Source organism: Oncorhynchus mykiss, chromosome 24 (genome assembly GCF_057628025.1).
Source record: "Oncorhynchus mykiss isolate SJ-2025 chromosome 24, ASM5762802v1, whole genome shotgun sequence".
NCBI classification, from domain to species: Eukaryota; Metazoa; Chordata; class Actinopteri; order Salmoniformes; family Salmonidae; genus Oncorhynchus; species Oncorhynchus mykiss.
In genome coordinates, this window is record NC_143045.1 from 46,411,191 (window position 1) to 46,425,392 (window position 14,202).

The 14,202-nt window shown below is 44.0% G+C and overlaps 1 protein-coding gene across 1 annotated transcript in view; it reads right to left on the bottom strand.

Annotated features, from left to right (window-relative positions):
- Window positions 1-4,068: 4,068 nt before the first annotated feature.
- Window positions 4,069-14,202, bottom strand: part of cntn5 (contactin 5) — a 559,219-nt gene continuing 549,085 nt past the window's right edge. Inside the window, exons 23-24 of the mRNA XM_090219183.1 lie at window positions 11,105-11,273; window positions 4,069-5,234 (exon numbers count right to left, since the gene is read on the bottom strand). Of these exons, the coding sequence (XP_090075309.1) occupies window positions 5,122-5,234; window positions 11,105-11,273 (282 nt within the window). The 3' untranslated portion in view covers window positions 4,069-5,121. The remainder of the gene's footprint in view (window positions 5,235-11,104; window positions 11,274-14,202) is intronic.

Below are 14,202 nucleotides of genomic sequence, written 5' to 3' on the forward strand. Positions count from 1 at the left end.
AACCAGCAAAGTAATCAGACTAAAACAACCAGCAAAGTAGTCAGACTAAAACAACCAGCAAAGTAATCAGACTAAAACAACCAGCAAAGTAATCAGACTAAAACAACCAGCAAAGTAGTCAGACTAAAACAACCAACAAAGAAGTCAGACTAAAACAACCAGCAAAGTAGACAGACTAAAACAACCAGCAAAGTAGACAGACTAAAACAACCAGCAAAGTAGACAGACTAAAACAACCAGATGGCCTCAGCAAAGTAGACAGACTAAAACAACCAGATGGCCTCAGCAAAGTAGTCAGACTAAAACAACCAGCAAAGTAGACAGACTAAAACAACCAGATGGCCTTAACAAAGTAGTCAGACTAAAACAACCAGCAAAGTAGTCAGACTAAAACAACCAGCAAAGTAGTCAGACTAAAACAACCAGATGGCCTCAGCAAAGTAGTCAGACTAAAACAACCAGCAAAGTAGTCAGACTAAAACAACCAGCAAAGTAGTCAGACTAAAACAACCAGCAAAGTAGTCCGACTAAAACAACCAGCAAAGTAGTCAGACTAAAACAACCAGCAAAGTAGTCAGACTAAAACAACCAGCAAAGTAGTCAGACTAAAACAACCAGCAAAGTAGTCAGACTAAAACACCAGCAAAGTAGTCAGACTAAAACCACCAGCAAAGTAGTCGGACTAAAACTACCAGCAAAGTAAACAGACTAAAACAACCAGCAAAGTAGTCAGACTAAAACAACGAGATGGCCTCAGCCATGTAGACAATCTAAAACAACCAGCAAAGTAGTCAGACTAAAACAACCAGATGGCATCAGCCCAGTAGACAGACTAAAACAACCAGCAAAGTTGTCAGACTAAAACAACCAGATGGCCTCAGCCATGTAGACAAACTAAAACAACCAGCATTGTAGTCAGACTAAAACAACCAGCAAAGTAGTCAGACTAAAACAACCAGCAAAGTAGTCAGACTTAAACAACCAGCAAAGTGGTCAGACTAAAACAACTAGATGGCCTTAGCCATGTCGACAAACTAAAACAACCAGATGAACTCAGCCATGTAGACAAACTAAAACAACCAGATGAACTCAGCCATGTAGACAAACTAAAACAACCATATGGCCTCAGCCATGTAGACAAACTAAATCAACCATATGGCCTCAGCCATGTAGACAAACTAAATCAACCATATGGCCTCAGCCCAGTAGACAGACTAAAACAATGATATGGCCTCAGCACCGGTAGACAGACTAAAACAATGATATGGCCTCAGCCAAGCAGAAAGACTAAACAACTATATTGCCTCAGTGAAGTAGACAGACTAAAACAACCAGCAAAGTAGACAGACTAAAACAACCAGCAAAGTAGACAGACTAAAACAACCATATTTTCTTAGCCAAGTCTACAGACGAAAAGAAGACAGACTAAAACAATGATATTTTCTTAGCCAAGTCTACAGACGAAAAGTAGACAGACTAAAACAACCAGCAAAATAGACAGACTAAAAGTACAAGCAAAGTAGTCAGAATAAAACAACGAGCGAAGTAGACAGACTAAAACAACCATCAAAGTAGACAGACTAAAACAACCAGCAAAGTAGACAGACTAAAACAACCAGCAAAGTAGACAGACTAAGACAACCAGCAAAGTAGACAGACTAAAACAACCAGCAAAGTAGACAGACTAAAACAACCAGCAAAGTAGACAGACTAAGACAACCAGCAAAGTAGACAGACTAAAACAACCAGCAAAGTAGACAGACTAAGACAACCAGCAAAGTAGACAGACTAAGACAACCAGCAAAGTAGACAGATAGACTAAAACAACCAGCAAATTACACAGAATAAAACTACCAACAAAGTAGACGGCATAAAATAGTAGACAGGAAATAAGTTGAAAGAACAACAATGAGCAGCTATGGTTAATGATTCCTACGCAACATTTTTGGACAAGGAAAGACCTGCCCTGAGATGAGTGAAACAGCGCCTCACGTGTGTCTGTCTGTGGAAATGATACCAGATGGAGAGCAGCTTGATCTAATCCAATTGTTGAAGCAGGCTCAACCGATACCCTGCACGTTTCCTTACAGACAGAAGAACTAGCAAATAGTTGTTTTGAGCACACAACATTTCATTGTTTGAGTGAAAGAGAGATGCGTGCTGGCAACAAAAAACATGTTATGCCGATCATGGATAATTACAAAATATACTTGTGTCAAAATCGTGTTTGTAAAATTCTCGTTTTGTCCGAGTTACTCAGCACACTCCTACGTTTTAGTAGAGTCGGAAAGGGACAATGCCCCTCGGTGTCAACTTCTTCCAGATTATAGTAAAGACAGACAGACTAGGGCTGGGAAATATAATGAAATTTGATGGTATTTGATGTTTTTGAATAATACAACTTAAATGTGCTTTATGAGGAGTGCATGACCCTACGGTGGCAACACATACATTGTAAGTGATTTCAATGTGTCTTTCTCCATTCTGATTGGTTTATACTGTTCAATTCAACTTCAAACAAAAATAATTTCCTGCATTTCCAACTATTTCTGCACTTCCTGTACTCATTTGAGATCATTTACACATTGCCAGTTATGGCTACATGATATGGGCAAGGAAATGAGGCCTTATTTTTAACCAAATGTTGCAATTGCGATTTGACTTGCGATTTAGAACAAAACACTTGGGTGAACTGTCTGAATCATGGAAATAGAATGATTATTCTAATTCTATACTTATAATATATATAATAGTGGGCACTTTGAATACAGTGTTTGACATGACAATGAATGAAAATTCCAGGGAGGAGTTATTGTGACATGTTAGGAAAAAAGGGATGGTCAGTGTTTCCTAGGAAACCCTATAATCAACATATTCACGCTTATTCTATTTCTCTTTGATTTAGAAGATACTGTTGTACAAACAACATGCTGATATAGGCCTAGACCAGCACTGGTATCAGGCTGTATTAGCTAGCTACGTCTGCTCTGACTCAGTACATTTATTAAACAAGCAAGCTAACTAGGGATTAGCATTAGCAGCAAACACAATTTAGCTAAAATTGCTAAGAAACCAGCTGTTTGCTGGAAACACAAACTAATTGTCATGTTGTGTCTTGTCTCTGTCCTTTCCCTTCACCCTGTCTCCCTCTGCTGGTCGTTGTTAGGTTACCTTTTCTCCCCCGCTTTCTCCCAGCTGTTCCTTGTCTCCTCTAACTACCCATTCACCCCGTTTCCCACCTGTTCCCTTTTTCCCTCTGATTAGGTCCCTATATCTCTCTCTGTTTCTGTTCCTGTCCTTGTCGGATTCTTGTTTGTGTTTCATGCCTGAGCCAGACTATCGTCATGTTTGCTGTAACCTTGTCCTGTCCTGTCGGAATCTGCCGGTCTATCTGAGCCTACCTATGTTTGGTCATTAAAGAAGCTCTGTTTAAGTTAGTTCGCTTTTGGGTCCTCATTCACTCACCATAACACTAATAGTGTGGTTATGGAACACTTGGAAAGTGGACACACCGTTGTCATCAACATTGTTGCATGTGCTGCATTGATCATGCAGACTGAACGCATGTGTCTCTTGGTCAAACGACAACAATTGTGCTCCTAGAGTGACAAGTGGCGGGGCTAGCTGTGTTTGGAAAGCAGCATGGAGAGAGAGCGGAGAGGGATGACTCAAGTAGCATGTAAACTCTAAAAATGGATGTTACACACAGCGTTTAACAAACCAAACATTCAAATACCATTATAGAAGGTGAAGTAAAAACCCAAACCGATCCGTGCATCAATACTGGTTTAGCAAAATATTTGGTATACCGCCCTAAGACAGGCAACCAGTTAAAAACATATATAGTGAAGACAGATAGCTGCAGGGTAGCGTAGTGGTTAGAGCGTTGGACTAGTAACCGGAAGGTTGCAAGTTTAAACCCCCGAGCTGACAAGGTACAAATTTGTCGTTCTGCCCCTGAACAGGCAGTTAACCCACTGTTCCTAGGCCGTCATTGAAAATAAGAATTTGTTCTTTAACTGACTTGCCTAGTTAAATAAAGGTAATTGAAAAATAGACAGACAACCATTTAAAAAATATACATCACATTTATTTGTACTGACACCAATGAGTCTCCACAGACTTATCAAGTCTTTGTCTAAAGATGTGTTTGGGCACTACAGGTGAGGACAGGTATACCTGCCTCACCTTACCTCTGATAAATCCAGCAGTCCAACACATGTGCTGAAAAGCATTGCTCTTTGCTATCAGAAAAACAGAAACTGTGACCTAGCTGAAACACACACCACTCACTTTTTTGTTTTGTTTCTAAAGGTAACACAATGTACAAAAAGCTAGTCTGGGAGTAGTAACATTTCTTGGGTACTATAAAACATGTTTATTCTTTCACTTCACTCTGTATGAATAAGGAAACATTGATCTTGACTGAGCTGCTGCTTGTTAGGCAGCCAAGGACTACATGGATACAGATAACTAATGAGAAGAGAGACTGAATCAGGCTGATCACAGTATTACAGCCTTACAGACAGCCAGACAGTCGGACAGAGACAGCCAAACTGCCTCAGCAGCAGCTTTCAGGGAATTGTTCACACTCTGTAGAGCCTTATGGCTTTGGCCGCCTGGAAGCAGTTAGAGGCCAGTCAGGTAAGAAAACAACGGCCCATAAAGTTAAAGTAAAATGCTTCCCAAATGGCACCCTATTCCCTACATAGTGCACTACTTTTGACCAGGCCCATAGGGCACTATATAGGGAATAGGGTGCCATTTGGGGTGCCCTTAAATTATTAAACAAAAAGTATTTCCACAACAATGTACAGTTACAGTACAACACAAGTAATGTTGGGAAAAAAGTGCAAAAAAAACATGTTTTCACAAATAATGTTTAGTTCAGCTCCTGAAAAATGTATACTTAAATAAAATAAATTAATGTTATTTTTTGACCATCCATTGTTTTGTTGGTGTCAAAAATGGATGTCCTCGGCAGGCCCCAGGCCTGGTTGGCTTATGGATAAGGTCAGAGAAAACAGACCGTCTGAGGAAGGGAGGGATGAAAGAGGTCCCTCCATGTATAGGAGGATGGCGGGATGGAGGAGCGAGGGAGGAGGTCTCTCTGTGTAGGCCTCACCAGGAAGCTGAAGGCACCAGAGGAACGGAGAGGAGCATAGCAGTAGTCCATGGCAGGCCCCACGGTAGCAGGCTGTGAACCGAACACTGGCCACTCTTCGCTCGGACACCTGGGTTAGAGGGATGGAGGGGTGGAGGGACGGGAAGACGAGGGGGACAGGGAGAATGAAGGAGTGAGGAAACAGGGGCGGAGGAATGGGGGCAATTGGGGTAGACAGGGAGATGGGGGATGGAGGGATGGAAGACAGGGGTGGAGCGATGGAGAGATGAGGATGGGGTAGACAGGGAGATGGGGATGGGGGTAGACAGGGAGATGGGGATGGGGATAGACACAGGGATAGAGGGATGGGGTAGACAGGGAGATGGGGTGGGGGTAGACAGGGAGATGGGGATAGACACAGGGATAGAGGGATGGGGTAGACAGGGAGATGGGGATAGACACAAGGATAGAGGGATGGGGTAGACAGGGGGGATTGGGGGGTGGGGGTAGACAGGGAGAGAGAACATCTAGTCATTAGAGAGTCCATACCAGGGTTGGGGAGCAACAGACAACATGTAGCCTGGAATCCAGACCCGAGTTGGGGTAAATTCAATTTCAATTCCAGTCAATTCAGAAAATAACCAAAATTCCAATTCCAAAAATGTTAAAAAGCATTGAAGAGATTTGGAATTGGAATGTCAGTGTACTTTCCGAACTGACTGGAATTTAAATGGAATTGACTCCAACCCTGATCCAAATTGAAGATTGCTCCGATTCACTATAATGCCATCAGTGAAGTGAAATGATGTGTACCAAGTTTCATGATTTTATAAAATGTAACAATTAGACCTACAATTTGCACATCAAGCTTGGACTAACAGCATTACAGAGCTGCAGTATATTCAGTTTGACTAATTAGACAGCAGACTAGACAGCAGATTAATTAGAAAACAGACTAGACAGCAGATTAATTAGACAGCTGACTAATTAGAAAACAGACTAGACAGCAGATTAATTAGACAGCTGACTAATTAGAAAACAGACTAGACAGCAGATTAATTAGACAGCAGACTAATTAGAAAACAGACTAGACAGCAGACTAATTAGAAAACAGACTAGACAGCAGATTAATTAGACAACAGACTAGACAGCAGATTAATTAGACAACAGAATAATTAGACAGCAGATTAATTAGACAACAGACTAATTAGACAGCAGATTAATTCGACAGGAGATTAATTAGACAACAGACTAATTAGACAGCAGATTAATTAGACAGCAGATTAATTAGACAGCAAAATAATTAAACAGCTGACTAATTAAACAACAGACTATTTAGAAAACAGACTAATTAGACAACAGACTAATTAGAAAACAGACTAATTGGGCAACAGACCAATTAGACAACGTACTAATTGGACAGCAGGCTAATTAGACAGCGCAACAGACTAATTAGACAACTGGCTAGTTAAACAACAAGACTAAGTAGACAGCAGGCGAAGGTAATAACAAGGTATGACAGGCAGGCAGGCCTGTGCTATAATAAATCCAAACATTTCCGATAAACAGAAAATCATTTTTGTAAGGACTGGTTTCTTCTCACAGACACAATTTAATCTAAAATAATTCGCAAGCACCCACAGTAGTTTGAAGTATGCTAATTGTTGACATTAACTCTCAGGGGCTTTGAAATTGCAGAAATGAATCATTCGTCTGGCAGAGAAATAATCAAATGCACGTTTATGTGTTTGGACTAAAAAGCTTGTTACTTGTGTTTCTACAAATTATGGTAAACTTAACATTTGTCTTGTTTGAGACTAACTTAGCTGTGCAAGGAAAAGTCTCCCTCGTGGGGACATTTCCTAATTCCCCAAGAGGACATAGGCTATTTTAAGCTTAGGGGTTAGGTTCAGCGTAAGGTTTAGAATTAGGGTTAGGGTAAGGGGTTAGTGATTAGGGTTAGGGTAAGGGGTTAGTGGTTAGAATAAGGGGTTAGTGATTAGGGTTAGGGTAAGGGGTTAGTGATTAGGGTTAGGAGTTAGGTTCAGCGTAAGGTTTAGAATTAGGGTTAGGGTAAGGGGTTAGTGATTAGGGTTAGGGTAAGGGGTTAGTGGTTAGAATAAGGGGTTAGTGATTAGGGTTAGGGTAAGGGGTTAGTGATTAGGGTTAGGAGTTAGGTTCAGCGTAAGGTTTAGAATTAGGGTTAGGGTAAGGGGTTAGTGATTAGGGTTAGGAGTTAGGTTTGGGTTAGGGTTATGGGTAAGGGGTTAGTGGTTAGGGTTAGGGGAGGAGGAGAAACAGGGGAGGAGGAAAATAGGGGAGGAGAAACAGGGGAGGAGGAGAAACAGGGGAGGAGAAAAATAGGGGAGGAGAAACAGGGGAGGAGAAACAGGGGAGGAGGAGAAACAGGGGAGGGGAAAATAGGGGAGGAGAAATAGGGGAGGAGGAGAAACAGGGGAGGAGGAGAAACAGGGGAGACGAAACAGGGGAGGAGGAGAAACAGGGGAGGAGAAAATTGGGGAGAAGGAGAAACAGGGGAGGAAGAGAAACAGGGGAGGAGAAAAATAGGGGAGGAGGAGAAACAGGGGAGGAGAAAAACAGGGGAGTAGAAACAGGGGAGGAGGAGAAATAGGGGAGGAGGAGAAACAGGGGAGGAGAAACAGAGGAGAAGAAAAATAGGGGAGGAGGAACAGGGTAGGAGGAGAAACAGGGGAGGAAGAGAAACAGGGGAGGAGAAACAGAGGAGGAGAAAAATAGGGGAGGAGAAACAGGGGAGGAAGAACAGGGTAGGAGGAGAAACAGGGGAGGAAGAGAAACAGGGGAGGAGGAGAAACAGGGGAGGAGGAGAAACAGGGGAGGAGAGACAGGGGAGGAGAAAAAATAGGGGAGGAGAAACAGGGGAGGAGGAGAAACAGGGGAGGAAAAAATTGGGGAGGAGTAACAGGGGAGGAGGAGAAACAGGGTAGGAGAAGAAAAGGGGAGGAGAAACAGGGGTGGAGAAACAGGGGAGGATAAAAATAGGGGAGGAGGAGAAACAGGGGAGGAGGAAAATAGGGGAGGAGGAGAAACAGAGGAGGAGGAGAAACAGGGGAGGAGAAACAGGGGAGGAGAAAATAGGGGAGGAGAAACAGGGGAGGAGAAGAAACAGGGGAGGAGGAGAAACAGGGGAGGAGGAGAAACAGGGGAGGAGAAAAATAGGGGAGGAGAAACAGGGGAGGAGGAGAAACAGGGTAGGAGAAAAATAGGGGAGGAGAAACAGGGGATGGAGAAAACAGGGGAGGAGAAAATAGGGGAGGAGTAGAAACAGGGGAGCAGGAGAAACAGGGGAGGAGAAACAGGGGATGAGAAAAATAGGGGAGGAGAACAGGGGAGGAGGAGAAACAGAGGAGGAAGAACAGGGGAGGAAAAACAGGGGAAGAGGAGAAACAGGGGAGGGGGAGAAACAGGATCTAGTAGAGATAATATTCCAGTCAGTCTGTTTATGAGTCCTAGCCTGGTGTTTCAGTCTGTTTATTAATCCTAGTCTGGTGTTCCAGTCTGTTTATTGATCCTAGCCAGGTGTTCCAGTCTGTTTATTAATCCTAGTCTGGTGTTCCAGTCTGTTTATTAGTCGTAGCCTGGTGTTCCAGTCTTATTCATAAGCTCTAGTCTGGTGTTCCAGACTGTCTATTTATTTGCCCTTGTATGGTGGTCCAGTCTCTTTATGAATCCTAGCCTGGTGTTCCAGTCAGTTTATTATCCCTCGTCGGGTGTTTCAGTCTGCCTGGAAGTAATTTATACATACAGTTAATTCTGAAAATATTCAAACCCCTTGACATTTTCCACATTTTGTTATGTTACAGCCTTATTCTAAAACTGTTTTAATAACTGTTTTTCCTCATCAATCAACACACAATACCCCGAAATGACAAAGCGAAAACATAGAAAATAGCAAATTTTAAAATTCAGACCCATTGATATGAGTGTAACGTAGACGCTGCGAGTCAAGAATCAAGAACAGGGGGTGGATTTAATAATACAGAAAACATGGAACAATACAAAACAAGAGTAGCGTCTGGATGAGAAACACAACTAATACTGGCTGGGGAAAGAACCAAAGGGAGTGACAGATACAGGAGAGTTAATCATAGAAGTGATGGAGTCCAGGTGAGTCTCATGAGGCGCAGGAGCGCGTAACGATGGTGACAGGTGTGTGTAGCAATAAGTAAACTGGTGACAATGAGAGCAGAGAGGAGGAGAGGGAGTAGACATGACAGTACCCCCTCCCTGATGCGTGGCTCAGGCTGCAGGACGCCTACCAGAGGAACGGTCCCAATGACCAGGAGCAGGACGGTCACCTCTGATGAGGCGCGGGATCCTGAAGAGCCAGCTGAGGCGCGGGAACCTGAAGAGCCAGCTGAGGCGCGGGAATCTGAAGAGCCAGCTGAGGCATGGGAACCTGAAGAGCCAGCTGAGGCGCGGGAACCTGTAAACCCGGCTGAGGAACGGGAACTAGTGGAACCGGCTGAGTTGCGGGAGCCTGACGAACCTGCTGAGGCACGGGAGCCGGATGAACCGGCTGCGGTAGCCTGACAAACCGGCTTAGGCGCGGGAGCCTGACGAACAGGCTGAGTTGCGGGAGACTGACGAACCAGCTGAGGCTTGGAAGCCTGATGGGATGGCTGAGGTATCCCCAGTTGCATTGACAATGGAAGCCTGATGAGCCAACCAAGGCTTGAGAACCTGACTATCCAGGTGAGGCATCCCTGGTTGCTTCGACAGTGGCCCTTGTACCCGACGTCACCAGCTAAAAATAAATTATTTAAAAAATCCCTGTTGCTTCCATTTTTTGAGGCTGTATTCTGTAACGCAGACGCTGGGCGTCAGGAATCAAACACAGGGGTGAATTTAATAATACAAAAAACATGGAACAATACAAAACAAGAGTAGCGTCCGGATGAGAAACACAACTAATACTGGCTGGGGAAAGAACCAAAGGGAGTGACAGATACAGGAGAGGTAATCATAGAAGTGATGGAGTCCAGGTGAGTCTCATGAGGTGCAGGAGCTCGTAACGATGGTGACAGGTGTGTGTAGCAATAAGTAAACTGGCGACAATGAGAGCAGAGAGGAGGAGAGGGAGTAGACATGAAAATGAGACTCGTAGAGCTCCGAGACAGGATTGTGTCGAGGCACAGATCTGGGGAAGGGCTCCAAAAAATTTCTGCAGCATTGAAGGTCCCCAAGAACACAGTGGTCTCCATCATTCTTAAATGGAAGAAGTTTGGAACCACCAATACTCTTCCTAGAGCTGGCTGCCCGGCCAAACTGAGCAATGGGGGTAGAAAAGGCCTTGGTCAGGGAGGTGACCAAGAACCCAATGGTCACTGACAGAGCTCCAGAATTCCTCTGTGGATATGGTAGAACTTTCCAGAAGGACAACCATCTCTGCAACATTCCACCAAGCAGGTATTTATGGCAGAGTGGCCAGATGGAAGCCACTCCTCAGTTAAAGCCACATAACAGCCAGCTTGGAGTTTTCCAAAAGGCACCTAAAGGACTCTCAGACAATGAGAAACATATATACAGTAGACAGATGTGTGCCTTTCCAAATCATGTCCAATCATTTGAATTTACCATAGGTGGACAATCAAGTTATAGAAACATCTCAAGGATGATCAATGGAAATAGGATGCACCTGAGCTAAATTCATTGCAAAGAGTCTGAATACATATCTAAATAAGGTATTATTGTTCCAGTTTTTTTGTAGAATAAATTTGCTACAATTTCCCATTATGGGGTATTGTGTGTCGATTAATGAGTAAAACAAAATGCTGAAAAATTTAAATGGGTCTGAATACTTTTTGAATACACTGTATATACTGTATATTTAAGGTGACCTGGAAGTAACAGTAGGTTCCAGTCCTCCAATAGCCATGCTGTGACTGTATTTGACCAATTGAAACACGCTAGTAATTACAGAAGCACATTAGTTTGATTTGGGCTCAGTGTCTGTCTTACCTGAAGAGGTGAGTACTCTGACCTGGGAGCTGGTTGCTCCCTCTCCCCCCTCACTCACCGCCCGCACCTCAATGATGTATGTGCCCCCCTCAGGGAGAGAGAGGACAGCCGAGGGGGTGATGGTCCTCATTACCTGATGGTGGACACGCCCCTCCTGGCTCAATAACACCTGTAGCAGGACAATAAATAAATCAATTAATCAACGGTGGACAAGCTCATCTCAAGCCCACTCGACACCTGTGGTCGGACACGCAAACAAACAATCAATCAATTAACCAATTCATCAATCAATAAATCAGGTAATTAATTAATCAAATAATTATCAATGTTGGACACACCCCTCCTGTCCCAATAACCCCTCCTGACCCAAAAAACCCTCCAGCAGGACACACCCCTCCTGACCCAATAACCCCTCCAGTAGGACACACCCCTCCTGACCCATTAACCCCTCCTGACCCAATAACCCCTCCTGACCCAATAATCCCTCCTGACCCAATAATCCCTCCTGACCCAATAACCCCTCCTGACCCAATAACCCCTCGAGCAGGACGCACCCCTCCTGACCCAATAACCCCAATAACCCCTCCTGACCCAATAATCCCTCCTGACCCATTAACCCCTCCTGACCCAATAACCCCTCCTGACCCAATAACCCCTCCTGACCCAATAACCCCTCGAGCAGGACGCACCCCTCCTTACCCAATAACCCCTCCTGACCCAATAACCCCTCCTGACCCAATAACCCCTCCTGACCCAATAACCCCCCCTGACCCAATAACCCCTCCAGTTGGACACAAACAACAATATGGTTGAGACTGCTGATATCACATATCTAAATGAATGACTTTATTTGTGAGTAAAGAACGTCTATTTCTTCTGAGTTTGACGACTCCTATCTGTATAAGAGTTGAGCACAACATCTCCAGTTGTGAATATAACCTTGGTTCCATCACGAGGAGAATACATTACACAAGATAACAGAGAAAGAAAAGCCAACCGCTATGTTTCTACAGACACTGTCTTATTCCTGCAGCCACATACACAATGTTTCAGTTTCAATAGCCTTCCTATTGTTGTATACATGTTAGCTATGTTAATTCAGTGGGTCACTCTGCCAGAACTAATAATACATAAACGTGTGCTGGGCCTGTGGTTACTGGCTCCAGAGTGGTAATGGTGTTGGCTAAAGGCAGATTGTCTGTGTCTGGATAGTTTATGTATAAGGTGTATTGTACCAGGTAAGATGACTGAGAAGTTGACAACACATTCTCGTTTACAGCAACAATGAAAGGAAAAGTAGCAGGGAAGATGAGAGGGGTTGGATGAGTAAGCTGGGGTTGATTAGGTGGCTATATTATTGTGGAGGCGATAGCGCCCACAACAGTACGGCATTGGTTGAAGCTAGGGCCAATAGTTTGGCACTGGTTGAAAGTAGGGCTAATAAAATAGCATTGGTTGAAGCTAGTGCCAAAAGAAGGGCATTGGTTGAAGCTAGAGCATTGGTTGAAGCTAGGGCCAATAGGATTGCATTGGTTGAAGCTAGGGCTAATAGTAAGGCATTTGTTGAAGCTAGGGCATTGGTTGAAGCTATGGCCAATATAATTGCATTGGTTGAAGCTAGGGCTAATGGTATGGCATTGGTTGAAGCTAGGGCAATAGCAAGGCTTTGGTTGAAGCTTGGGCAAATAATATGGCATTGGTGGACGCTATGGCTAATAGTATGGCATTGGTTGAAGATAGGTCATTGCTTCAAGCTAGAGCTAATAGTAGAGCATTGGTTGAAACTAGGGTATTGGTTGAAGCTTGGGCCAATAGTAGGGAATTTGTTGAAGCTAGGGCTAATGGTATGAGATTGGTGGAAGCTGGGGTAATGGTATGGCATTGGTTGAAGCTAGGGCCAATAGAAGGACATTGGTTGAAGCTAGGGCATTGGTTGAAGCTAGGGCCAATAGGATTGCATTGGTTGAAGCTAGGGCTAATAGTAAGGCATTGGTTGAAGCTAGAGCATTGGTTGAAGCTAGGGCCAATAGAAGGGCATTGTTTGAAGATAGTGCATTGGTTGAAGCTAGGGCCAATAGGATTGCATTGGTTGAAGCTAGGGGCAATAGTAGGGCATTGGTTGAAGGTAGGGCATAGGTTGAAGCTAGGGCTAATGGTATGGCATTGGTTGAAGCTAGGGCCAATAGGATAGCATTGGTTGAATCTAAGGCAATAGCATGGCATTGGTTGAAGCTTGGGCCAATAATATGGCATTGGTGGAAGCTAGGGCTAATGGTATGGCATTGTTTGAAGGTAGGGCCACTATGGCATTGGTTGAAGTTCTAGGGGCAATAGTAGGGCATTGGTTGAAGCTAGGGCTAATAGTATGGCATTGGTTGAAGCTAGGTCATTGGTTCAAGCTAGAGCTAATAGTAGGGCATTGGTTGAAGCTTGGGCCCATAGTAGGGAATTGGTTGTAGCTAGGGCATTGGTTGAAGCTAGGGCTAATGGTATGGCATTGGTTGAAGCTAGGGCCAATAGAAGGGCATTGGTTGAAGCTAGGGCATTGGTTGAAGCTAGGGCCAATAGGATTGCATTGGTTGAAGCTAGGGCGTTGGTTGAAGCTAGGGTATTGGTTGAAGCTTGGGCCAATAGTAGGGAATTGGCTGTAGCTAGGGCTAATGTTATGGCATTGTTGTAGCTAGGGCTAATAGTATGGCATTGGTAGAAGCTGGGGTAATATTATGGCATTGGTGGAAGCTAGTGCTAATGGTTTGGCATTGGTTGAAGGTAGGGCCAATAGTATGGCACTGGTTGAAGCTCTAGGGCCAATAGAAGGGCATTGGTTGATGCTAGGCTATTGGTTGAAGCTAGGGCCAATAGTAGGGCATTGGTTGAAGCTAGGGTCAATAGGATTGCATTGGTTGAATCTATGGCAATAGCATAGCATTGTTTGAAACTTGGGCCAATAGTAGGGCATTGGTTGAAGCTGGGACATTGGTTGAAGCTAGGGTATTGGTTGAATCTTGGGCCAATATTAAGGCATTGATTGAAAATTGTGCCAATCGTATGGCATTGGTTGAAGCTATGGCTAATAGCATGGCATTGGTTGAAGCTAG